The sequence below is a fragment of the Neodiprion virginianus genome, chromosome 3 (assembly GCF_021901495.1).
Source record: "Neodiprion virginianus isolate iyNeoVirg1 chromosome 3, iyNeoVirg1.1, whole genome shotgun sequence".
In the NCBI taxonomy this organism is placed as follows: Eukaryota; Metazoa; Arthropoda; class Insecta; order Hymenoptera; family Diprionidae; genus Neodiprion; species Neodiprion virginianus.
Window position 1 is genome coordinate 22,591,338 of NC_060879.1, and position 27,786 is coordinate 22,619,123.

The window sequence follows — 27,786 nt, forward strand, 5'->3', positions numbered from 1 at the left end:
AGTTTCCGGTAATACGAGAATTTTTGTCAATTATATTAGAAATTTAAAAGCATTTCCCGCAACTTAACATACCGCGTATACAATTGTGCCAGTTGTTTAAAATCTCTGAAGAAACTCGGATCAGTGATGAATCCGCGTGCGATTTAGCAACGTATACAAGCCACTCCGTGCATTCCTGCTGGGGAAATTCTGAATTCCCATTAATCGAGGCGTGTACGCTTGATCAAAAGCTTAAATGCCACGTGGTCAATGGCCAATGTCCCGATGCTTTTGTAACTAGCATGACTGAGATCGTCAATCTTGAATAATGTCAGAGAAACTTTGTGTTCCCGTGCAACAAAGTCGTAGATAAGTACGCGACTAATTCATCATCTCACAAACGGTCTGATAACCATAAGATTGACCGTTTTCTTTTCACGACAACAGAAACGGAGACACGTGATATTTTTATCTATCAAGTTCAGGAATAGAATGTCCGCGGTATACGCTTGATGTTATTAATCTTTCCTGGCATATTTATATATGTATAATTATACATATATGTATACACATCCAGGCGCTGAACGGTGAAACTCGAAGCGCGACGCTGTAAGGGCATTGCTACGAAAGTGGAATTAGTGTAACGAGGAATTATTACCTCCAAGTTCTATTCCGGAACCTGTGCATTTCTGTTTTTGTTTATTCACTTCTTTTTTTTTTTTTCTCTCCCAGCGGTAATTAGGCAAGCCAATTACGGCGCAGTGGTTTACCCGTTTATTTTCTTCGTTTTCATTACTTGTCAACTTGTAATTCTCGTTGGACTGTTATTATTATATTCGCGAGCCGTACGAAGATCTTTTAAATAATACAAAAATAGGTAGTACAAGAACTACGCGCAAAAGCTTGGACATCGATGCTTCGTTTCTAATCGCTTCGTAATTTTTCAAAATCTAGTAGATCCGTTTAATTTCACTACGCAATAAGTCGTTTGACTCGGAAGTTTATTTTCTACAAATTCAATGCAACATTACCATTTGTTGACAATAATCGATACGGACTTCGTTTTGTAAAAATGAATATTCCACGATGCCAAACTGATAGAATACTGGCCGAATGAACAATAAAGCTCAGTTTTTTTGCTATAGACAATAGAGTCAAATTTTTTTTCGAAGGACGGTGTTACTATCGACTACTATTTTGAAACTGGAAATCGATAGATATTTAAGACCAAAAAAAAAAAAATGTGTCGAATCTCTGAAATTTAAGGTACGCAAAACAGATATTGAAAAGTTCAAAAATTCCCCACGTCGTAACCAGAAGCGGTAAAAATCTAAAAAGTTTCCTGAATCATCCTCGTTAAATGTTTGATTTTTCACTCAACTTTCATCCAATTCGATGAAGCTGTTTGTCCGGATTCCGGATACAACATTTTCTGCATGCACACACTGATCCACGTACACGCAAATACACATACGCTCGAATCTGATTTGAAACTAACCATTTCGCATGGAATCTTTTATTTATCATTCCAGTATTTTCTATGTTTGTATTTTTAAAGAGACCCTCTTACCTTACAAATATATCAACCGTACGTAAACGCTCGATATCTAGGATCATTTCTGACGATTGTACATTTTGTCTCGCTATATTCTTATTCATATTATTCTAACGTGTCTATATGTTTTGGCGGCCTTTTATACATCGCAATTTGTACAATTTAACTCTTCTATCGAGACTGTTTACATTTCAACATTCTGTAAAACAAACTTTCACGTTATTGAAAATTCGTGACCCTTCTATTACACGATCGTTCCAGATTATTATCCCCACCCATTGACTCAGGCGTGCAAATTCAAGTCCACGCACAGAAGCTCGGATCGTCCGAAACGCCAACGAGAGAAGTGTAAACGAAGAAAAACGTCCGGATGACGTTTTTCCAGCTCATTTTGCCTTCCGCTTTCCGTATTTCGGGACCCTTGAAGACCTGCACTTTGCGACGCGAAACGAAAGCCGCTGCCGGTACGAATCCTTGCGAAACCTTTATTTTCTACAAACCGAGAACGGAGACTCGAGCTGCGAAATCAGATTTATGACGCTACAGGCAGCCTATGCAGGGGTTACGGTTACTGTTGTAAGTTCGCGATGCCGGCATGCCGAGCTTCACGTATCGCCCTCCGTTCGTCCGGTGCCAAGAGCAAGTTCCACGGATGGGAGCCACTTTCACGCAACTACATGTATGGCCGTGCGTATCCAGTTGATACGTAGCTGCAGAGAAGTAGGAAACCCAGGTGGTTCGTTAAACTGCAATGCATGCGGCCTGCGAGAAATTGCTGGTCTCGAAAACAATAATTGAAGCGCCGCTTTTCCCTTCAGGCTGCCCATGTACGAATCTATATACGAACACACACGTCCAAACGTACGTACGCGTACAAATTACACGTGCATACGCAGCTGCGTTTTATATTCGTCGGCTAATTATCGCCGTCGGTTCCACGTATAAATGATAATACGTAGATATTGTTGGTATTCTGACCGCACAGGCCGATTCGTACCGATATTTATGGACCGAAATGACGGACGTGTTCGTAATTTTTAAAGGTGAAAAAATAAAACTGACCATGGTATAGTGTATTCGTTTCGTATGTATTTTACGGAGTGAGTAGCTAAGAATTGAATGGATTAACGCGCGTGCGATAAAATTTTAGAAGAAAAATAGTTGTTTCGTCAGGTTGGCCAACCGTAATAAGTTCGGATGCCAGGCTGCCGCTATGTACGTAACCTGAAAAATGTTGGTCGCCCTGACGAAACAACTGATTCTGCTTAAGAATTTTAGCGCATGCGCGTCGGAACGTTCGATCGTCAGCTACTCGCTATGTATACACGTGTATACACAGTCACATATGCGTAGATAATTTGCAGGAGAGCAAATTGAATTTTAAGTATCATCGGTAGACGTTGATGATGAAGGAATGGAAGAAATTCATAAATTTTACTGCAAAACTTACCTGCAAGTAATTGGAGATTCCTAATTTCTAAACCATACGTCGATGGTTATACAACGTGATATATAATTCGTTGAAAATTCTCGCCAATCACTTTTAAGATCCCCAAACTAATTTTCGAAACGCATCAGGTTTTAATTACCTGAAATTTTATACGTCGTCAGAAAGCTTCTGCTCGATTTAAAATATTTAATATATGCCAAGTATAGGTATAGATAGAAATATTTGCGATTACAGTTCAACTTTTGCTATTTTATATATATATATAATATATATATATATATATGTCAATACTACACTTTCCCGCACGAGGAGAATTATACTAGGATATGCAAATGGAGGTTTTGAAGTCATTATTGACTTCATTCATATGTGCTTGGTAATGAGGTGTTTAAAATAATTAATCCGTCGAGAATGCGAAAGTTCAACCAGCTCCAATGAATACAGAACTTGCATACACCGTCTAATAAGTCTATACTCGATTAAACTTACACAAATAATTTCCGCAATTTGAAAAAAAAAAAAGTAATTAACATTTGGGGTGACTAAGTAAACAATGCTGTCAAGCGTTTACCACCAAGAGTTGAAATGAATTATGAAACTTGACGACCATCGATTTAAATTACTGTAACTTGTAACATTAATCAAAGCTATTAACGGCTCGTTCGATTCGTATTAAACGTTACGAGAGGATCCAATGCAGAATAAAAGTTGCAGGGTACAATACCAACTGTTTGCGTTATTTCCGGCGGAAACATGGCTGACAACTATATCTGCAATAATCTACCGATGATACGATCCTGACTGCGATGAATTACGGCTTTTAAACTTTCTTCGATGTGTACATAAGGAAGATGGCGCAAAAGGTGTGGGCCGCTGTGGGAATGAAAAGTAATAAACGATAGTCATCTTCGAACCGCAATTGGAACTTCTTCCATGTAATCATGTGCGAGGAATCCTTTCTTATTTCGTCTCATGATATTTACAATACATGCAAAACTCACGCAGCTGAAATCCGCGAATGATTGCCATCTACGACGGTTAAAATTCTCAGTATTGCTCGTTTATTAATTAGGCGCAGATTATTATTTACTGACGTATTCTAGTAATCGAGTTAAACTTGATATTCGCATTAATATTTCCATAAAAAAATATCCTTTCCAACATGTAGGGACATCTTTTTGAAGTTCTCTCATCATTCTCTATTTAAAATTCAACACAATTCCGAAATTAACGTTACCAATTACGTGATTTTATGTGCAAAAAGTGTTCGATAAAATCTGGACGGCGCAGATAAGAAATAAAAAAAAAAAAAAAAAACTTCCGTATTTAAAAAAAAAATCTATATCTTGATCAGAAGCGAAAAGTGTAAAAATCTCCACCGCGGATAATTTGAAACATATTTTGTTGAGAGGTTCATTGAACGTTTCGTTTCCCGCAATTTTTTCGCTGAAAATCGACAGTTTGTATTATGTTCGTGTAAATGTGGCAAAATATTGAGAAATTCATATCTCTGATGCGTTGGATCAAATTGAAATTTAGAAACACCAAATCATACGAGTAATGATTTTTTACACTTACAATACATTTGGGATAAGAATTTCTGACAATTGTCGAGAATGAGACAAATTATTACGATTTGAAAATAAAAATTACTCCAACGTCTCTCGGTTATAACCAACGACATAAATACCCATGTAATGTATAGAAATCGATAACTCGGCGTCGGTTTTATATACGCGTGACTTTCTGCGGCCTTATTTTCAAATGCCTGTTGACTAAGGTAAAAGAAATTTAAAAAAACAAATCAGTAAAAAAGTAACGAATCTCGGTAGGCCTAACTAACTGCAAATTGTGTTTAGTTATTCAAGGCTGTGTTCATTAATAAATCATACGTTTCATCGTGGCTAGTCACAGCCATCGGCATCTGGTCCAATTTCTACGTCAAACCGCGAAGCTTCTCTCGTACGTTTTACGCAACGCTTCTATGCTTAACCGTCCGGATCTGCGTTGATACAGACGTACGTGAGAATTAGCTGCATGGGCAGCGATATGGAAATGAAAGTAGAAGAGTTGCCGCTGGGCTTTTCAATAAAAATGACGTAAACTCGTAAATGATTTGCATTTATTAAACTTGAACTGTATAATGGCTATTTATTATTGCTTTGGAACCGTGAACACGTTTTGTACCTGATTATATATTATATCCGCATATCCAAAACGCTGTTCGAACCAATTGGTAGAAAAAGTAGATTTATTATATAATGAAAAATACTTTAGCTCCTGCACGTTTCTAATCAATATTTCCCGAAGTCTTGATTACGATCGGAAGTCCGTGTTTCAGATCTGCTTTAATATTTTCGATAAAACATTTCTTTCGACCAATCCCACCTGAAATATTGATAAATTTGCTCTTTCAGAAACTCTCAATTTCTAAAATCTGAAAATCCGAGCAACGTCTAGTTGGATTATACATACATGTAATTGCTACTATTTATAGATCATGCTTAAATTCAAATTTTGCTGTTTATTGAAATCTCCATCTTCTACTAGGGATAGAAAATATTGTGATACGCTTCTTTAAATTTTTCTGAATTTTCCTTAGATCCTGGGTAATGGGACCGTCTGAATTTTCAAATTGATTCTTGTCTCATATAAAATGAAAAATATTGTTAAAAAGTTGGATATCATTTTTTTTTTTAACAGTGCTTTTACATCAATAATTTATGAGCAGATCTGAAATATAACCTTCTGATCTTGACCGAGACTTCGTCGAATGTTGCACATATTTTTTTTCGCCCCCACCTGAAAGACTTGCATGCATACCGCAAAAAAGTAATCATGCCGAAGGAATGTCTCTTAATTCCAATTTCAGAAGGTTACTCTCGGAATCTGAGGTTTTCCCATCGAAATAACAAGTGGAAGATGACAATTTTTTGCATATCATATTCGCCACTCATTGTCGGTCGCATTTAATGATGCGGACTTGATTCTCGAAGAATTTCGTAGATAATGAAATATTCACCAAACGATTCGTATGAATTCTTGTGTTTATGTCAATAAACTGGCAACAGAAGACGACGTTTAAGGTAAAATTTCCGTGAAATTTTGATAATACATACGTAACAAGTTTCTCGTTTTTGGAATGACTAAAAAAGATGTAATCGAAAATGCTTTGCTACAAGGCTTGGATTACGGTGGCATGTGTCGTGAAAAAAGAAAAAAAATATCAATCTTCCGCGATAAAAGTTCCTTGAGGGTTAACGACGCGAACAACGATTCGCCGGTAGATAGGCTACTGAATTCACATCCAGAGAACTTACCGCGTGTAAAGTGTAACTTGGGATGCCTATCTCCTGGCGAATCGTTTTACGCGTCGTTAACTCTCAAGGAATCCTCCCAGTAAGTGTAATGCGATATTCGCCGCACGTCGCAGAGTGAGCTAAAGTCACCTGGCGTTAAATTTTAACACTAACCACTATCACTTTCGATCATGTTCACGTTGCGCCAAGTCGACGAGTTAACAGTTGGAACATGCATCGTAGCCGGCTCATCGAACGACGTGATTCGTATCACGTACGTACGTCATGCACATCGGGTTCGGATTGTAGTTACGTATTAAGTAGTCCAGAAGTAGTACGCAGCGACGATTCAAATGACTAATGACTTGCGCAACGCCGTTACGCCGTTACCTCCCGTAACCATAATCGTCATAGCATGTGCGTTGCACAGTCGTAACTTGTAACGTGCCAATAGACACGCGACGATCACTCAAGTACTTTGCCTACTGTTTAATTTTGAAACCATTCGACACGCAGATCATTAAATTCCAGTTATACGTAAACCAAAACAAACATATCGTAGAGATGTTATGACATGTAACTGCACGGTTAGTGAACTGTAATTATACCTGGTGCTTCTTCATCCTGATTAAAACATGTTCGTATCACGTGCCGTCGAACTTATTGAACTGATCTTCTCACGTTCGACTATTTTTGCAAAAACGAATTACGGTTGCCGGGTGAAAAAAGAATTACTTTTCTCAACACCAGAGGAAAACGAGTCAAACACATCTTACAATTGTTTCTCGGTTTGTTCCATTCGTCTGAGTTTCTTCGGTTCATCTTTTATCTATCGGAGACAAATTCGACTTCATAATTTATGCCCTATCGATGCTGCACGGTCAACTTGCTCTTCAAACGACTCAGGGGACTTGTTTGAAATATTTACGAAACGTGGTTGAAAATCCGGTATTCAATTAGACCAACTCCATTTGGACCTAGACCTGGAATAATTCATACGGATTCGCCGTTATGCTCTGTTTTTGGATAAAACGTGTATAAGCTGATATTTCAATAGACGCAAGTGACACGCCCACGTTTCACGATTCGCACTACCGTAAAATTCCGTCAATTTCGATTGATTTAATACTCTCATCGGAATCCATCGGAAAGATAGACCTCAAGAAACGTCCAAGGCAGCAGAGACAAACGATTTGGATCAACGGTTTCGGAAATATCAAAAAAATTCTGGGGGTCATTTCGTCAAATAGGTTGGTAGCAGTTCGTAGCAGTTCGTAGCGGTTCGTAGCAGACAGGGCCGCGTTCACTCGTGTAAAATCTGCGCATGTATCAACGCATGCGCCCTCGACTTCCCTGTTCACCATAAATTCACGGTGTAAAGAATCATGCTTATTGTTAATAAGAGTAACTGTACGTATGAAAGACCGGTAGTACGTAGATTATAAATACCTAATGCACGCCTCGGACTTTCTATTGGGTAATAGACGTGATCGTATAAGTACTCGGGGTCGAATATGTGCTGTACATGAAGCGTGCGATCAACTTTCGATATGTGCAGATATTTTCGTGAGCGGATTATAACCGTGAATATATTAGGCATACCCGAATAGGTTCGGCATCCGAGTGACTGGGAATTAAAGAATTTTGTATGCACAAGTTTCAAAACAATGTTTTCCCGTTTGTCGCAGCACAATACGGGTTCTCATACGAATAATACAATCCATCCATCGATCCATAATCCCGACAAGAATCCTATGTCCCAATGTCCCGCTTTGGCAAGCCGGCTTACATAGTCGCACAACTTTCCTCGTTGCTGCCCACGCCATGATAAACCTTTACATAAATAAATCGCATCGGTGTTGAGTTCACAACCAACGCCGCACCAAACTTTGTGTATTGAGTTGGTTGGACCGTCATTGGACCAAATCATTCAAATTAAAATCCAGGTATCGACAATTTGAAAAAAAAGCTTTGATCGTTAGAACGTTTAAAGTGATAAAATTCAGGTCTTTCGGATGTGACTCTCATCTTTTCCAAATTATTTTGTTCACTAGAGATTTCTATAAATCACGTAACTGGAATGTTACAAACGGTTACCTCCGTAGTAGATAAAAATAGATTTGTGTAAGTATGATACAGCAGATGTTCCTGGACAATTACATTCGAGCACTATAACTGGACTGTAAATTATAGTAAACTTTTTGCAACGATTTTCAGATAGTTTTTTGGGAGCGAGCAAGATGGGTCCGCAAACTCAAGAATCGGATCAAAACAGTAGAGTTTAATGATTCTGAAAATTTCAAGCATCAACATTTTTATCGATTTATCGATGTCTTAACTTGTATCTTCGAATTTTCTCAGATTCATCATTCTATCGCATAACAATGACGTTATTCACGTTCGTATTCGCCGCAATAAGCGCAAATAACATTTCTGTAAACATTTCAAATAGTTTCCCATCAATCACCGTCTTTTACTTCAGACTTCATCCTTGATACATTCCATTGGAAATCGCGATCTGTTTACGTTTCGGAACAAACGGTAGCGCCTTGGTGACGGTATTGTAATGTGCTAATCTGCTAATGATCTGAAAAAGCGACACTTACGGCTTATCGGTTGAAGGCTGTCCAAGCAATCAGCGCCACCCGTATTCAGCCACCGAATCTCACCGCTGTGAAAACTTGAGAGCGCTTTTCCCTCTCCGTTACTACCGTCTTAACTTTCGATTGCCACCTGAGAATTACGATATAAGAAAGACACGAGCCGAGGCGATACAGTTACCGCTGATCGAGATACACATGCCCGAGAAGAAATTTCGAGATCACGATAACGGTCGTTGCAACTTGATATTCACTGTTTCAACAATGGCAATACAACGGCAATATTTCACCTTGAAAAAAATTCAGCGGAGAATGACATCTCAGTCAGATTACACGGGGAATGAAATTATACAAATGAGGCAGTCACTCGTATCTCGCGTAATAATTAACTAAGATTTCGATCGATGTCTTGAAACCAAACTTGGCATTCACCTTAACTTTGGAGTTCAACTAGTCGGAAACTAATATTTTACGTACTGAAAAGAATGAATGGAAAGAAAAAAAATCGATCAAAGAATCTGCAGAAATATTATTTACGCCGATGATGGCAAACACGAATGAAACAAATATTGCTACCGTATGATAGAAATCCACTTGAAAAAATTCTATGAACACTAGCCAAGATAGTAACAACTTTAGACAAGTATTCACGACGAGAACGTGTTAAACTGTTAAATTCTAGTGTTTTTGATTTTGATTAGATACAAATTGCTCGAGAATATTCAGCAAAATTTTCGCAAAATAAGCAAAGTAAACCCAAACATCGGAATCGGATAAAAAACACCAGAGTTCAATCATTTTGAACGTTCAAGCTGGTTGCTCGTGTTATTCGAATTCGCTGAGATTCATTTTTATCATATAGTAACGATGTTGTTCCGTACGAGTTAGCCATCATTGGCGCGAATAACGTTTCTGAAGAATGTTGAAACGGTTTTTTTTCTCATCTCGTCGTACGTGATTCACGATAAGCAACAGAGTACAGAACCCATGCGTGAGAAATAGCCGTCAATCATATCGGTACGGGGAAACGTTTGCCGAGTTAACGAATCGATGAATTGCGCCAATTTGTTGTTAGTCGTAAGAACTCGGACCAAGATCGCAGAGTGTCGAGTTCACCCTGGAGCGAAAACTTTCACTCTCGCGTACATAATACACCTCCTCCGTCTGAACTTCACATGCCTGACGCCAGTCTAGGCGCCTCTAATGCTCATTATTAATCCGAGGTCTTCTTCGGCCGTGAGTTGTTCTATTATGTGCTAACACTCTCTATTCAGTTCTCACGTTCCTAAGAGCCCTTCGCACCATTGCCGGTTTCTATTTCTCTTTGGCCTTAATACGATACTCAGGGTGCTGATTAATTACAACAGATAAGTTCGTCACTTTACGGACTTGGTAACTGTAACAAAATACAAAAAAATAAAAATAAAGAAGCGAAGATCCGTCCGTTGCAAAGTTCGCCGAAACATCCGTTCAATGTTGAACGGTAGCTCTCGTCTTTTTCAGGCACTTTGGTTAAGCAAACACTTACTTCGAAGTATAACTCGAACGCTTCGACAATTTTATAACAGAGTATATCCTGATATGATTTCGTTTGTTTATTACTCTGCGAAATATTCGATTACTTGGTAAACTCTACGAAAAACAGTTTCAATTACAATGGTGTGTATGCCGTATATGACTTGGAGTTTTGAAATATGGAGAAGAAAGTTTATTACAGCAGAGGTGTATATAGGAGCTGAGAGTTGATTCCGCAAGCATATATATACATACATACATGCTGGAGTGTTTGAAAAAAAACCGACTATTTTTTTTTTCGAAGAACATTGAAAAATCTTCCGAGTGTCCCTCAAAAATGACCTCTGTAAAATATGAGCTCTTGATATTGATATTTAGAGGTGGCGATTCTCAATTTTCTATTTCCCAATTAAATAAAATGGGAAAAAATTTTTTAAACATTTAGAATTCTATTGCTCGAAAACGAATCAGTGTGAAGATATAAAAAAAATATGTTCTTGTAGGAAATTTCACGCTCTACAAAAAAGGTCTGAATAAAGATTTGCGTAAGGTAAGTCGTTTCGGAGTTATCAAGCCTCAAACATCGAACCGTTTTGAATAATGATGTTATTAATTTATAAATGCTACAAAACTGACTCGTATCACTTAGATACACAATATTATTGATTTTAAAATTAAAACTATAGACTTCCAATGAAATGTTAATTAATCAATTTCATTAATCAACGATATGAGTCAGTTTTGTAGCATTTATAAATTAATAACATCATTATTTCAAACGGTTCGATGTTTGAGGCCTGATAATTCCGAAACGACTTGCCTTACGCAAATCTTTATTCAGATCTTTCTTGTAGAGCGTAAAATTTCCTACGAGAATATGTTTTTTTTGTATATCTTCACACTGATTCGTTTTCGAGCAATAAAATTCTAAATTTTAAAAAAAATTTTTTCCCACGTTATTTAAATGGGAAATAGAAAATTGAGAATCGCCACCTCTAAATATCAATATTAAGAACTCATATTTTACCGAGGTCATTTTTGAGGGACACTCGCAAGATTTTTCAATGTTTTTCGAAAAAAAAAAATAGTCGGTTTTTTTTCAAACACTCTAATACATACATATATATATACCTCGTATAACGCCTGAGGAAATGAGTATTTACAAGAAGCTGAGATTCGTCTCGGCATGGTCATCTTTAGTCTACGTAGTGATCTTTACATTATTACACGCTTCTGGTCCATCTCTCTTAACATATCTGTAATCACGATAAAAAAGAAAATAAAAAGAAAAAAAAAAAAATACCTGGTCACTTAAAGGTACAAGGTGAACGGATACCATGATCCGATATCCGAGCACAATTGTCGAGTTCGTCGAGGTACCTCGTTTGTTAGAAGAAAGCCTGAATAGTGCACGAGTAGGGAGAAAGTAAGGATTGCACGATCACACTGCGACCCCGGTGACCGCGAGAGCTCGGATCCCCCTCGATGTCATATTCTATCCCTAGAAAGCATCTTCCTACTTCAATTTTTTTTTTTTTTTCTTCGTTTCTTTTATCTTTCCTATTTTTTTTTTCTTTTTATCTTTCTCTCTCTCTCTCTCTCTCTCTCTCTTCACTTTGGTTTTTTTTTTGTTATTCCTCGTTCGCTGTAAATGTGACTTTCATTTGAAGAATCTCCGCGAAGTCGAATACCGCACACACACGACTGCCACGGCTCCAGGTTATAATTACAGCGATTGAACATTTCGTTTAGAAATTATTACACTAGCAGCGAACGGTAGAAGAAAAAATGATACCTGATAATGTTGTCGGGTTGGGGGAAATGAATCGATAATATGTACAAAATATTCTCTTTATCGTAGAAAGTCAAAAAAAAAAACAAAAAAAAAAAATTCTTCTTGTACAAAAAATAACAATTAATATGTATTGATAATTATAAAAAATGTTGGTTCAAGACCATTATTTACAATGTTTTCATATACATAAGAGTAAATTAGGTACTGCGTTATACCTGTGATAAAAATTCTTTGTTCAATGGTTGTCGCGTTGATTATTCACGTTACATTAAGGCAGACCTTACGTACAATAAAAGCTGCGGCGATGAAAGGCAACTTTCTTCCATGGCAGTGGTCACCAGCCGGAAATTTGATGTAATCCTTTAACGTTCTTTTTTTCTTTCTGTATTTTTTTTTTTTTTTTTTTCGTTCGTTCGTTCGTTCGTTTCTTTACTTTTTTCTTTTCTGCCCGGTGGCGCAACGTGATTTCTGAGTGAATAACACAATGTACGCAACCTAATCCTAAAATAAAATGATGCAAAACGTATATTTTACATCGTCAGGTAATTCTCCCTCGTTCTACTTATTTGTAACCATGGTGTTCTTCATGGTGATCGTGGTGCTCGTGATGCTCGTTTTGTACCCAGACCTTCTCCCACACTGGTTTCCACACTTTCTTCCAATCGGGAACCTGGATATCCTTCCAGGCCGGAACCCACCTGCTCTTCCATTCGTCCTTCCATATCTGCTTCTTCTCGGTGACCCAAACTTGCTTCTTTTTTGGTACCCAGACCTGAACGGATTCCTCTTTCCATACCAGTTTCTTGTCGGTCACCCACACCTGTTTCTTTTCCGTTTTCCATATCTGTTTCCACTGAGCCTTCCACTCCATTTTCTTCTCTGAAACCCAGGCTTGCTTCTTCTCGGTCCTCCAGACCTTCTTCCAAACTGGCTTCCAGATCAGTTTCTTCTTCCACAAATCGTGGCTGGTGTATTGCCAGCCGTGATGATCCTGACCGACGTATTGCTCGCCGGGAATACCAACTTTCACCCACTCCGGTACCCAGGTCTTCTTCCAGTCGGGTACTTGGACCTCCTTCCACACCGGGACCTGAACCTCTTTCCATACCGGTACCCAGATTTTCTTCCACGCTGGTACTTTGATCTCCTTCCACGCCGGTACCTGGATCTCTTTCCAAACTGGTTTCTGCACCTTTTTCCATACCGAGACCTGTTCCTCCTTCCATATCGGAACCTGGACCTCTTTCCATGCCGGTACCTGGACCTTCTTCCACTCCTGCTTCCAGATCATCTTGGACTGCGTCTTCCAGACTTGTTTCCACTCTTCTTTCCACTTCAGCTTCTTCTCCCATCTTCCCTCAGGCTCGTGGTGGTCGTGCACTGGCGCACCGTAGGACGGAGCCGGTGCCCCGTAAGAGTCGGCTGGTGCCCCATAAGACTCGGCTGGTGCCCCATAAGACTCGGCTGGTGCTCCGTAAGACTGAGCAAGCGGTCCGTGCGACGCTTCGGGGGCACCGTAGCTGGAGGACGGTGCTGACAAGGACTGTGAAAGGTCGAAACCGCCGGCACCTGGCGCACCGTAGGTGTCAGACGGAGGACCGTACGAATCCGATATTCCTACGTCCGGGACACCGTATCCCGTGCTGGGCAAGGACGGTGCTCCATACTGTGGAAGTGGCGCCCTGAAAAAGAATTTCTCGTTAGGAAAATAGAAATTAATACTTATTCCTGATGGGAGGAGAATTTCTACGATCGTAGGTTTGGAACCAAAAGTTATCGCATTATTTCGTAGATCTTTGTATATTACAGATTGCTTTTTTCACAACCGTTTTTCGTAAGCGTCAATCGTTGATGAGAGTATAGTAATTCCTGGTTTGGAGAAACAAAGAATTTTTTTCTTTTTTTTTTCTTTTTTTTTTTTACCTCTCAACACTCACCGATTGTGACAAAGCGAGTTTAAGAATATACAACAGACTCCGTAATAATCGACCACGTAAAAATATGAAAAGAGACTTTGAACGCAAACCTGCTATCTAATAGATACTTAAATTGTCTTCCGTGATTTTTCCTTGCGATACTTATGCGACATTTAGCGGTTGTTCAAGAACAGGTATTTCATACTTGCTTGTAGATATAATTTATAATCTTGGTATAGAGAATCATTCCCAGAAATTTACATCTTTCTAGATCATTCTGTGAAAAACGATTTCTTTGCTTTTTTGAGACTTACAACATTTGTGAGAACTCACAGTTTTTTTTTACAATTATATATTTTAGTTCAAATTCTTACAATCACGTAATTTTATTTAATTATCGCGGGCAGTGGATTTTTCTATTTTTCTTTCGCAGAAAACACCGTCGATTATCGTAATACAATTTTTCGCAGAGATTCAACCTCGTTTCCCAAAAAACCACGGAGTTTCATTTAAACTTTGCGGGCTAACTGATTTTTCACTTTTTTGCGGACAATTGCGAATGATTGGAATTTTTCGTAATATTTCAAAGTCGTGTACAAAAAATGTACAAAAAATAAAGATAAAAAGATTTCCTATTTTTTCGCGTTCTCGCAGAATGTCGTAAAAATAATTTTCACCAGGCAACAGCTTCCTGTCATCGAATCCGGTACGCGGCTATGCATCGATGATAATAAATACGGGTCTTTCCTAACGCGCCGAGTATTCCACAAGCGTAGTGAGAATTTCGACGGTCGACGTACGTTTGGCGTTAGCTAACTTCGTTCGACTTTGAATATCGAACGAGTTTCGCGGGGTTGAGTTGACTAGCAAGTACCAGTATCATTTTCACGGAGAAACCGCGCGGCGCGGAACGAGAAGAAAGCAGTCCTAAACAGCCGCGAGGTTCAAGGTTGTTTCGAATTGTGTCTTGCCTGGTGTTTACGTGTTTCCGCGTTCCAGTTATCTATGTCAAACGGCTGAAAGTCTCTCGACAGTGGAGAGAACACCGAAGCGTTATACGCTCACACTAACTACACTGTTTCATGCAACATTGCGGTGGAAAATTATAAATTAACAATATAGCGAACATGTTACGTACTCCTTCTTAGTTCGAATTGGCTCTCCAAACGTGGAGACGACGAAGATGAACCCAAGTAATATCTGAAATGAAATTTGCATCGTTAGATAAACGTCTGTTCGATATAAATGAATCATTCTTGAGGCGAGTAATGTGTTAAGGTATAGCGAAATTCTGTACGATTAACAACCGGCTTGATACACTAGTGCAAATGTTCGTGTATCACGAATAATATACCGGTATGTAATCGGTATTTCTTTTTATTTGAGAAAGTCAGAATGAAGGAGATGCGAGGGGAAGTGTTAGTAATTGATTGCGGTAAAAAGTGTAGTTAGCACTTCCTCGCGATCACGCTTGCAGCAGGATAACGAAACGAGTAGCGTAACGCATGTCTCGAGTCACGCAAACTCTGCGGGAGATTTTGTCGATCCATTCGTCTTATCGTACCGGATCTCAAATCGAGTAGATCAGCGATCGTTCATCAACTTTCGAAATGAGATTACACGCAGATGCACTATTTGGATCTTGAATGAAGATATTATTCACAAAAATACAACAAAAGTCTTATTGTAAACGGAGTTCATTCGGAATAAAAAAAAAACTTTACAAAAGATCCCGTTTTAAACAATTTCCAAACATTGAATGAACCGACCTCCATCTCACCGTTATTCTCGAACATTTTCTAGTTGATTATATTTTTATTCACAGTACCTAATTTTCTTGAGAAATCAACTGCAAAACTAACATTTACACGTCTTCGTGCTCTAATAATGAAAAAAAGTAACCGGCGCAGCCTGCAAAGTATTCAACCCGCGCAACGCGCCTGTATTGCAAGTTGCATATCACGAGGCTGTATCAGATCGCTAGTGTGCCTTCAACGTGATTATTGACTACGAACAATTCACGCAATTCATCATTGAAATCGATGCAGAAGTATGCGAACTACGATATAAAACAAAATTGCTCTTCTAGCAATGAGAAATATGGTTTTTAAAATTATATGAAAGATTTGAACATATTTGAACAAACAAATATCCAGGGGTCGTTGTAGGTGAAATGTAGGAAAAATTGAGTTTGTCGATACCGTCTTAGTATACTTCGAATTATCTGTTACCTCTTAGGCTGTGTATGAATTGGTCCAACCATTTCACCAATGACATTGTTGAAAAAAATAATGAACAATAGGCTAAATTATTTTGTTTGTTTTAAAACAAGCGGTGAACGTTCACCGGACGAAATATTTTGTGCAGACGTTCTTTTTCGCGTTTCATAAAAAAAAAAAAGCGGAAGCAATTTTACGACGCTACGGACATTTCAAGTTCTCTACTTACTATGCCTGAACTTTTCAGACATATAACGATACCTTGAAGTGGTAATTTCAAGATTCCCACCCATGTGTAGGCAAACATTTTATAATCCAGTATAATGAGAATCACAAGAATAGAAAGTTAGAATTTTTTCCACGCAGTTATAATCTTACGCTTGTTTCGAACGGCGGTTGGAACAGCTGTGTAAACCACTTTTCGAGGGTCTTTAAATCTGGGCGGCGAGTCGGAGTTACCGCATTTTCTATTTACCGTTAATAATAATGCGAAAGTATATACGAACACACGTATTTGTCATAAGAATTACTAGGATGTAAATTTTTATACTGCCGATGAAATTGTTCGAAAATATACTTGAAGCTTCTTGTATTTACGCAAGATGAGAGAATGAGGAAGAGAATCAAGATGTGGCCAGTGATAAAGAATTACATAGTAATTGCATACATGGAACGGTTACCTGACCAAGTGTCAACTTCTAATAATAATGTAAAGGTGAAACAGTGCGAAATGCATAATATTGTTCTTATTTTACTCGTTCTTCGACGTCTCGATTTTTTACGTATATTTCGACATTTCAATTCATGTAATAACAAAAATTCCCTAGCTTCTTTGAACGTGAATAGTTTCTAATCGAAAATCGTTAGGTTATAGGAAAAATAAAACTTCCTGCATTTCCTTTCACAGAATTTCTTTCGAACAATTTACTCGAGAATTTGATGGACTCTCAATCTAATGGCAAATGCATCTTTTCACGAGTATTTTATACCTCATAACACAAAATGTATTATATATACCAATTGTAAAATCAATTTATCCTTCTCTTGTTTGAACAACACTTGCATTGAATTTCAACACTTTTCAAAAATATCGAAGATGTAAAAAAATTGTCTTGGAAATATTGTACAATCATGATCAAGTAATTTCAGACGTATCCTTGTTACTAATTTTTTCTTCTCAATTCCGTTTCTACCGAAATTGATAAAAATCGTCGATGCTATAAAATGAACTACAATAAACCGGCATTTTACTGTTTCAAACGCGTGGTATAAAGTATCGAATTTTTCTCAAAAATCGATCAAACCGAATGCAGATTTCAAGATGATTCATATATTCACTAACGTACAACTGTCGCAATAATATTGTTCTCCAAAAATTTCCGAAAGCCTTTAACTAAAAAACAAACCCTCGGTGCATTCGAATGTTACCACGATTCGTTCGCAGGCTAAGAAGCAAAGATAACTCAAATCAAACAAATGTTATTCCACCTTGGATACCCAGATGTCGCGTTTTCTTAATCTCCGTATAAATAAGCTTCAATCAATGAAACAATTACTTGTAACTGCTTGACCGAAGAAAGTATAAATTATTTAAAAAACAGAAGTAATACTCTTCGGACATCGTGTACTCGATTGAAGTGAGCTTTTTTATTTCTCTTTGTAGTATAATACTGCAGAGTCGGTAAAAAAACTTCATCGAGGTTCGATATTTTCTCAAGTATTGTCAAAATTCGTACACAAATGCGTGGATCAAACTTAAATTCGATCGAACGATACAATGGATGATTGTTAATTTTTTTTTTTTTTTTTTTAGCTTCGCACAACGCGTGCGGTGCGATCGAGTGTACAATGTAGAGAAAAGATAAATCACTGTCACATAGCACGTGCTCACTGCAGGGTGTACACTAACCAGGGTTGATCGCATGGTGACGGTTCCTGGCAAACGGCAAACCTTGCCGTTTTTCTTGTCTTTCACTCTTCTGACGAATTCCCGGTGCAGACCGACGCTTATATAGCGTTTGTTTCCGCCGACCGCGAGGGTCGTCGTTCAAGGAGGAGTTGGATTCCCTCACCAACGCGACTCAAATCGACGCGAGGAGGAAGGTACGCGCGTACATCTCTCCCCGCGGGCCTTGCGAGGAACCGACGACGGGGCCTTCGGGCCCTGAGGCTGGGCCGGACTGGATCGCGGGTTGCGCAATCGCGGGAGTTTATTAAGGATCAAGAGACTCGTCATTGAAATCAAGTTATTGGAGAATAGTAACCCTTCGCGGCTCCACTCGCTTCCCAATTCCATGTAATACAATGGAAATTCTATTCGGATACTGCTTGCTTTAACTAAAAAAGTAGAGTAAACAGAACAAACTGATTCTACGTTGCAATTACCAAAATGGTTAGGCGTACCTCGTTTTTCGTAATGAACAACAATATTCAAACAGTTTTTTTTTAACGACACCTGTTTTACTGAATTTTTCCAGTTACTATGACAAATGAAATTTTTTTCAATGTGTGTAATCCCGTTCAGACTTGGCTCCCAAAAGTTATTTTTTCCACTTCTCAGATCTCAATAGATCAGTTGAAATTTCTTTTGTTCAATAGTTGTCGCCACGATGAATGAAATAAATTTTTGTACGTACGGTACAACAGATGTTCTACAATAATTACATTTGCGCGTTCGAAATGTAGTATAAAATGAGATTTCTTGAAGTATTTTAGAGAATTTTTAGAAATCTTGCCGTTTTAATCATTAGGTTTAATCACTTTGAACGTTCGAATTAGAAAATCTGTTATACGGTTAAAATGGTTATACGGATCACGTTGGCTGGTTACCACAGCTTTTAATCGTGCAATAACGTCTGCGTAACTTGACAGATACGCGAGTTGACTTAAATTTTTTTTCTCAACCGTACAGCTTCGCCTTACGAAAAAATTTTGACGCTGTATTACCAATTCTTGTTTGTAACCTAGACTCGCCATGTAATTTCCTCATACGGAATTTTATTCGCAGGCGATATACATGCCTGGACATTTGCGGTCTTTGCACGCGGCGTCGTACGATTCTGCAACTAGTAGATTATACGCGTAGAATGTAAGACTTGAACATCGCCTCGTAGAAAGCAACGATTACTTTGGATTTCTATCATTTCTTTTCATATCTTCTTTGGTGTTACGCTTGTCATGTGCGTGCACGGTCAAACCTCGTTCAATTATACTCGAAACCCGCTTCACAAGGAAAAAAGTTCAGTTCCCTGGTGAGAATGATTTTTATGACAAACCAGGAGAAGGGTGAATCGTAAAAACTTAAAAACAGATCTAACTTTACAACAACCATGTAATGCAGAGTTGATAACTATAATCGCACGAAATAGTTACGTCTAGGAGATTTTCATGTAATTCCAGCAATATTTAAACCGTTTCTGCATCGTTGCCTATTTCGCTGGAATTTTCCAGCAGCTTCGACAAATTGAATTTTTCTCAACGCGAGCTTCATTACGAAAAACAGAAAGTTGATACGACTTCCAAGATTATCAAAGTATGAGTAGTGAATTTTAGTACATCTGTACTATATTACGTTACCTGTTCAGTTTGGAAAAATAAAAAGTTAGGTCTGCGATCCGTTACCAAATTTACGGCTGCACAGTTAGTTGAAACAATACGAAAGGATTTGATCGATAGGGAAAAGGTCAGTTGTTTTACACTCGTCCATGTTACGTGAGTCCGCATTTCTTTATGGGAAACGGTCGGTAAATTTCTTATCTCGTATGTTTTTGTACTTCGTCCCAATTAACGCTCGCGTACTGTAACGTTACACGAACGGGATGTTGCGTAATGCTTTCTTTTCTCTTCTCGTCGTACGGAGAAAAGTCGAGATCACCTGTAATGGCAGCAGTTTGTGCGAGTAATAAGGTTGAGAGAAACGTATCGCGTGCACCGGCATTAGCGTACATGTATGTATTTATTATTGAAACGTTCGATTAACCGAAGGGACCGTGGGCTATATTTTTCGGCTGAAAGTTGCCGCAGCGCGCAACGCGTATATACACGAATCACGCGATTTCACAAATCATTTCTATCAATATTGTACACCAATATATTATACATATTACGCGTCCGCCGGTTTTCAACGACGTTTAATCGTTTAAACGCCGTTTTAAGTATCAGAAACCAGCGCGGTGTTTACATTCCATAAAAAGGTAGTAAGGAAAAATTATTCTTTTCGTTGTCCTACTTATATTATATACCATATACCGACAGTACGATGTTTATTGGAATGGAATTTTTCAAGCTTTCAAATATGTGTTATGTAAATCATTGAGAAACAAGAATGTTGAGAGGAAAAAACAAATTAATTTAACATTCTCTTTAAAAGATAAACCGTTCAGGAATTCAGAATATGAATATATAATATTTGCCCAACGGTGAAAGATGCACAATTTTTAGCGGTTGCAATTAATTTTAATGAAATCGATCGAAAGATATTTTGCCAATTTTAATAACATCTCGTTTTTCAATCAAAACTTTGTTGGTTGAGTGAAGAATTCTCAATAACTTGATAAAATAATTTATGTTTTCGAGTTTACGAAGCTTTTTCTTTTACATTTTAATAAATAACGTCAAATAAGGATAAAGAATTATATTGTCAAGCAATGTAAACTAAAAGAAATGATTAAATCTCTGGAACGATTAATTGATTTCCTGCGGTAGATCTGTGATAATAAAACAATTTCTTTACTACAATTTTTACTTTCGTTACAATAATTACAATAAAATATAGCATACCAAGTGACCACAATCGATAAAGGATAGTAACGCAAAACAATATTTTTTGGTTACTACAATTCATTTCCTATTTCTTCATCATTGTTTATATTCATTTTGACACAAATATATTACTCGGTTATGGTGAAAAATGAAAATACTTAAGGACTTTAAAGTAACCAAGAATAAAAATTTCTCTTACCATTAGTCTAAAGTTTAGTTATTACTAAACTCGATTCTAGTCGCAAATGAAACGACGATTCATTCGAGTTTGTAAATCGTCTTTGAGCGCTCCGATCCATTGGACAAAATGATAATGACTTGCCTAGAAAAGCCACGGAGTTTCGAAGAAAGTAACAACCGCCTAATAACAGAAAAATATTTGCAGAGTGAGTAACGATTCTCCGACGCTTGTAATAAATACCGCCTCGGGAACTTATGTAATCCAAAATTCAGTGCCTACGTGACCTCTTGCCATTGGAAGTATATTTTATAATTAAAATTACGAAATTTCAACAACGGAAAAATACGGAAAGCAATCGGGTCTGGGTTAATTTTTCAAAAAATTACAGGCCTGAGACAAAACTGTTTTCTACAATCACCTATCGGAACTCGATTAACGAGCGTCTCCTGTAAATCGATTCAACAATTTCGGGAACCTCTCGACGTCCTTTCTAAATTTTTGCAGCGCCTCGAAGCGATCTAGCATCCTAATCTCTGCTTAATCGTCGCCTTTATTTGTGAAGAAATTTCATGGGAATAGTACTACATGCTGCATGTAGTGATAAAAAGAATTATTGACGATGCTAATAACGAACACGACGAAAAACGGTTCAAATTTTTTCGTCGCACCATTTCTCGCAATTATCACATCGAATGAAATAATTTGAATATTTTTTTTATTTAGTGAATTTTTACTAACATATTTACTAAATATTATTGATATTATTGTATATTCAATTGTTATTGTTTTTAAAATTCGAATAATTATAGTACGATCAGGAAAGAAGATTAGTTATTAGTTATTAGTATACAATAATCGGGTTAGGTTTCTTCTTTCTCGTTAAGAATTGTACAATTCCAAAACTTTTGTATATATATCTGAATTTTACTAGGTTTTTTTCACCTAATGTTCAACTTGCTTAATTAACTTTGTTTCGGTTGAGAAAAAAAAAAAAAAAAAAAAGAGAACTGCAGTTACATGGGTTGAAATTTTTGCATTGCAATTAACAATCTTCTCTCCGATAGTTTTAACTTTATTTTAAACAAAACAATGAAAATTTTTACTCTTCCAGAGGGTTTTTACAAATCGGGCATTGTTAAATTTCTGTATCTGTCCAGGAATTTTTATTGATAAACGAGTATCAAATACATGTTACCCAATAATTAGGACTCACGTTTTATTCAACTGGAAATGACAAACTTGAAACAAGTATTGGTAATTTAAAGGAGTCTATCTCTCACAATCGGTAGAGCTTTCATACACGCCCGAAATCAGAAATGAAGAGGCAAAAAACGAAAACGAAAACGACATGACAGATCGTAAATCTTGAGCCGTTACGTAATCTGGAGCTGATCTTACGAAGAGTTACGTTGAAGACGACTTTCGGATGTGCAATTGTACGTTCTTTCTGTGCAAGTGTTTTAACCCATCCTTTGATTACATTGGCCCGCAGGCCACGAAACATTACGAATTCGGATACATTGCTAATTAACGTATCACGTTGTGTCCAGCAAAATACATTACGCAACGAAATCGAAGTGATTTAGGATTGCTTGAATTGACTTGACGCGGAGCCAAAGAGAAAACTATCAATCTCGTTGAATGCAGATTTGTGTTCAACGTATCAGCGGGTCAAAAATCACGAAGAAATTAAAATCGTCAAGTTCCCATGTTTGAAAAACAATAACGATCAAAAGATGCGGCAACATACGTGCATGTGCGTTACAGATCGCCGTAAAGTAATACGATATTTTACAACCAGGGAGAACCTCCAGCAGTGAAAGTAGTTAATCAACCTCTTATAATATGATGCTCATAACTTGTAACGAACGGAAAAATTTCCGAGGTAAAAATGACTACAGAACGCGGATCGGGGCGTATAACAGATCAAACGCCCCTCCGCACCTAGCCAATTCTAAATTGTAGTGAGAAAAATTCCATTTCTTATGTAATTACTGAAAAATTCTTAATTTGATTGAATTGGCAAAAAAAAAAAAATGGTATACGTAACTATTTAGTCTAATTATAGTTTTCTTCTTCGCGCTACATTTTACGATTACTGCAATATTCAATCTGTTTGTTGGATTGATTACATTTTTTTCTTTGAATAAGGCCTTAACATTAATTTATCGTTGCACAAGCATTAAATTTTCACAACAGTTGCAAGAAAATATAGCAACAGTGATCGTAATGAGAAAGAAATAGTAACGGATACCAGACTTTCCGGTAACAGCTAGAAGACTAATTTTCATTTTCCACCCAGAACTATATTTTTCGATTGTGGTAAAGAAATAAAAATAGTGAAGGACCGAACGGTAACCGGAACTAAAAATTTCTCTCAGTGTATTCCAGTCGTTACATGAATATCTAATGCAAGTAACGGTGGTAAAAAAAATTACTAAACGGAATAGATGTTACAGTTACAGTTGCAAAATTCACCTTGTTCTCCTAATCCTACTTTTACGTTTACGGTAAGATATGAAAACATTTAACAACCGTACGGTAACCGTGACTAGAAATCTGTCTCGGTGCCACAATAATTTGAATGACACGTGCGAGGGACGCGGCTGATTAGGCAATAAGGTGCCAAAAACTGAGCTAGTATTCGCTCGTTTTATGTCAATTATGCGAATACGAAAGTAGGGGAAAACTTGGCGCAAGCTGTGAGGGTTTAGTTTTTGCGTATGAAATCAATTTACTGCAAAGAGAAAAAAGGAGGTCATTTAAAATCGAATACGGCCCGGATAGAGTAACGCAGTTTTCGCGACCATACGTCAGAGTGTCACATTTTACTTTTCCCGTTGTATACTCATTCCCACACACTCGATCCACGTGATAATATTCCTATAATGTTGCGGTATACTTGTAAGAAAAATTGCGCAACGCACCGGCATATTTTGCCCGCAGGAATCAAGGAATTCAACGTATTAGCACTTCCTGGTTCGGTAGGAAGTGATACATTACGAAATGAAAATAATAATAAAACAGGTACCCGTATGAGGGATCAAGTTCTGCAGCCATATACGCAATATGCGATTATTCAGTTATGTCCGACCAGTCAATAAGTGCTTTCTATTCATATTTCTCGACGATTTCAATTTTCGTATTTTTTTTTTTTTTTTTTTTTTTTAAACTTTACATTCTTTCAAGACGCCACGTCGGTAATCAAGATTCTTTATACAGATCTTTCATGTTACTTTAACGGACTCATACAGTGTAATAATGTGAATCTGTAAGCATGTATAAAAATTGTTTGGTATCACCTGAGACCCGGAGAAATTTTGGTATAAAAAAAATAGCGCCTCGCTTGTAGAGATGTGTTATGAAATACTTTAATTGCAATTTCTCTGCGAAACGAAAATAGATTTTTATAGCAATAAATTTACGATTTCGAATCTTCTGTGACCAGAATTCAAAATTGTCAATCAATTTGTGTACTTGGCAATTGTTATTGAACGAAACTTAGCATTGAATCGCTATTTGTAGATTAGCGTTACTGGAATGTACAGTTTTGGAATAAAATGCAAATTAGGATCGTAATTAGTATTTAATTGTGGTTGAATTACAATTTTTCCAAGTATAATTAATAACATCGTTCAGATCAGTTACACCTTTCATTGAAATAAATTAATATCTTTTATTGATCAAGTTACAATTTTTTCGTGGAATCAATCGATACATCAAATCCAAAGTTTCTCGTATGCGGCTATCTACGGAAATATATAAAAAGTATACGAACGTATCTGATTTTTAAATGTATGGAACAAGTATTCACACTACCAAGTACATTACAAACTTATATGCGCAGTCATGCATTTTATACTCTATGTTCTCCGAACTAGGAAATAAAAAAGTAATTACTATTTTATTTCACATCAATTAAAAATCACAGTAATGTAATTTGTATTGCATTTTATCCTCATTACAAAATTTACATATATTCTTTTATTTTATTACGTGCTAATTAGAAAACACAAATTTAATTTGTACCCATTTTATTTCACCTCAATTACGAAATGTAAGCATAATTTGTTCGGTCTAATTACAGAATTCAAGTATAATTGATATTTTACTACGTCCTAGTCTTAAAATACGAATATCATGTGAATTTTATTTCGTTCTAATCATAAGATAAAACGTTGTTTGGCATTTTATTTTATCCGATTAAAAATAAAAACGTGCCTTACACTTTAACGTCGCACTAATAACCACCAGTTTGACCGTAGATCTGCACCACTCTTGAACAGTTGACCTGAAACGATGGTTAATCTTTCCTGTTTTCTATAGGTTATTAAAACAACAGTTGCACTGCGGCACAGAATCACAAGACATTTTGTCACCTTTCATCAACCTTGAACATAATTAAGAGGTTAGTCACGCATCAGACTTGCATATGATTTGGAGACAATTCACCCGCGCGATGCGAACTAACACGCGATGAAAACTGATGTAGTCGGTTAGCTAATCTCTACGACATATCACCGCGAGTGCGAGTGGAAATCGAAACGCGCCGCAATGAGTCGTTACGCCACTGCAGGTACGTATATTATACATACGTTTGGTTCTACCGGATTATCCAAACGCCCGCGTATCTCGACTGATAGATACAGGTATGTACGTACAGTAAAATACACAAATGCCTTAACCTTCCGGCTGACTTGTTTTCGGTTCGAAAGAAAATGCGAGATCAATTTTATACGAATTATGAGAGTGAGAAAGCGGAACGCATTGTCGCATGATTCGTATAGAATCCAAGTTGCATTTTCTTTCGAACCTACAACAAGTTATGGCATTTATGCATTTTACAGTACACCCGGCTCCAGTGATTCTGAAACGGCTAATTTTTTCGACAAGTCGGTTACGTTGGCAATGCCGAATCAGCCCGCAGCGCGCAGCGCCATCGGCGGTTGATCGCGAAACAGGCTCAAGTTTCGCAAACACCGATGACGTAACCCATTTGAATTTTCTATTGTTGGATCACGTAAGGTTATGTTGTGCTTGTGAAGATTGAGCTCGTTTCACGGCCGGCCGGCGGTGGCGCTGCGGGCTGATTCGGCATTGCCAACGTAACCGACTTGTCGAAAAAGTTAACCGTTTCAGAATCACTGGGGCCGTGTGTACATTGGATGCTTTCCGTAATGAACGCGAGAAAACGAAATTTCAACGTAATTAATAATTAATTCAGTATCACCTCGAGTTTCCGAACCCTCGATTATTCGAACCATGACTTGATTTGTCCGAACTTTGGCTCGAAAAATACATTGCTGTGCGTGAAATGTACATTGTTACTCGCTGCGGTTTTTGCGAAAACTTCACGTCTCGAGTAAGCCCAAACGCGTTCCTCGTCTTTATAATATAATAAAATAAGCGTTCGATGTTTGAAAAAAATTCAACATATATTTTGATGTTTAATATAGACTGTTTGCGGATTCAAATTTGTGTTGCATATGATACTGCACAGTGAGACTTATCCTAGATATTTTGTCTCGGTTTGATGATTATTTTGCGTCTACGTTTTTTTTTTTTTTCCCGAATCGCAATTTCGTAACGCGACAAATGCAGCTGTTACGCGAACTTCGATCACTTCATATTACAGGCGAGGAGATGAAGTAGAAGAGGAAGATGCGCTGGTACTTGACTATTTAAATATGATTACGCGATGGTTGAACATGCGAAAGTTCAGAAGTGACGTAGAAAGCGGCAATATCAAGTGGCATACCTGTCACACGGATACTACGGTGTAGCCAAGGTACGATATCAAAACGAATAATTCAGGTACGTGTAAGATTCATGCGTACTTGGACGTTTAATACCACGGGCGGCTGAAGCAAAGCTTTAAATTTCTCTCGAAACAAATTAAGATACACGTTCAGGCGTGTTAACAGCTGCGCCAATTACATACGAGAAATACCGTCCGAACTGAAAATTCGAAACGGTCATCAGGCGATGCCGAAACGGAATCGTGCGTGAATACCCGAATAACGTTTTTACTTTCCGGCTGCTTTCCTCGCTCTGTTCAGCACCCGGCGTTTTCATTCAGAGTCGGTAGCGTGCATTTTCACTAAAAAGCAATTAGCATCGCGCGAGGAAGATATGACTCTCTTCACTTTCATACCAATTAGCTGAAGGATGCTACAGCGCACGCGACGTTGAAATTCGTCGTCAAATAAGCTGCGCAGGCTGCGCATCATAAGCGGGCTTATTCTTCTTCATTTTCAGCTCACGCTTGTAACGTTCACCGCAAATATCCCACTTAATTAACTGCCGCACACCCAAATATCTCGCATTCTCACATCCGTGAGCTTTTTACAACCTGTTCCCAAATGTTGTTAAAAATTTATCGCAACATCGGAATTACGACCAAGCACTTCGACTCGTCGTGTATGTCGTATGTCTTTGCCGCGTGAGAGCTTTTATAATAAAACGCTCACTCCGTGATTCTGAATGAACCGCGCTCACGCTCAAGTGGAAAAAACT

The 27,786-nt window shown here is 37.7% G+C and overlaps 2 protein-coding genes across 4 annotated transcripts in view; one reads left to right on the forward strand and one right to left on the reverse strand.

Annotated features, from left to right (window-relative positions):
- Positions 1–27,786, forward strand: part of LOC124300025 (retinoid-inducible serine carboxypeptidase-like) — a 53,702-nt gene that overhangs the window by 12,629 nt on the left and 13,287 nt on the right. The gene's annotated exons all lie outside the window — the stretch shown is intronic.
- LOC124300026 (uncharacterized) lies at positions 12,562–18,300 on the reverse strand. Its single transcript, XM_046753630.1, has 3 exons — positions 18,238–18,300; positions 15,248–15,309; positions 12,562–13,875 (listed from the first exon to the last, which is right to left on the reverse strand). The coding sequence occupies exons 1-3, from the start codon at positions 18,250–18,252 to the stop codon at positions 12,756–12,758; spliced, it is 1,197 nt and encodes a 398-aa protein (XP_046609586.1). The 5' UTR covers positions 18,253–18,300; the 3' UTR covers positions 12,562–12,755.

What these genes read in the sequence shown, in the direction of transcription:
- LOC124300026 (XM_046753630.1), bottom strand. An exon ending in CCAATTCGAACTAAGAAGGA is followed by an intron (nt 13,876 to 15,247) that starts GTACGTAACATG and finishes ATTCTTTTTCAG; the next exon opens with GGCGCCACTTCCACAGTATG.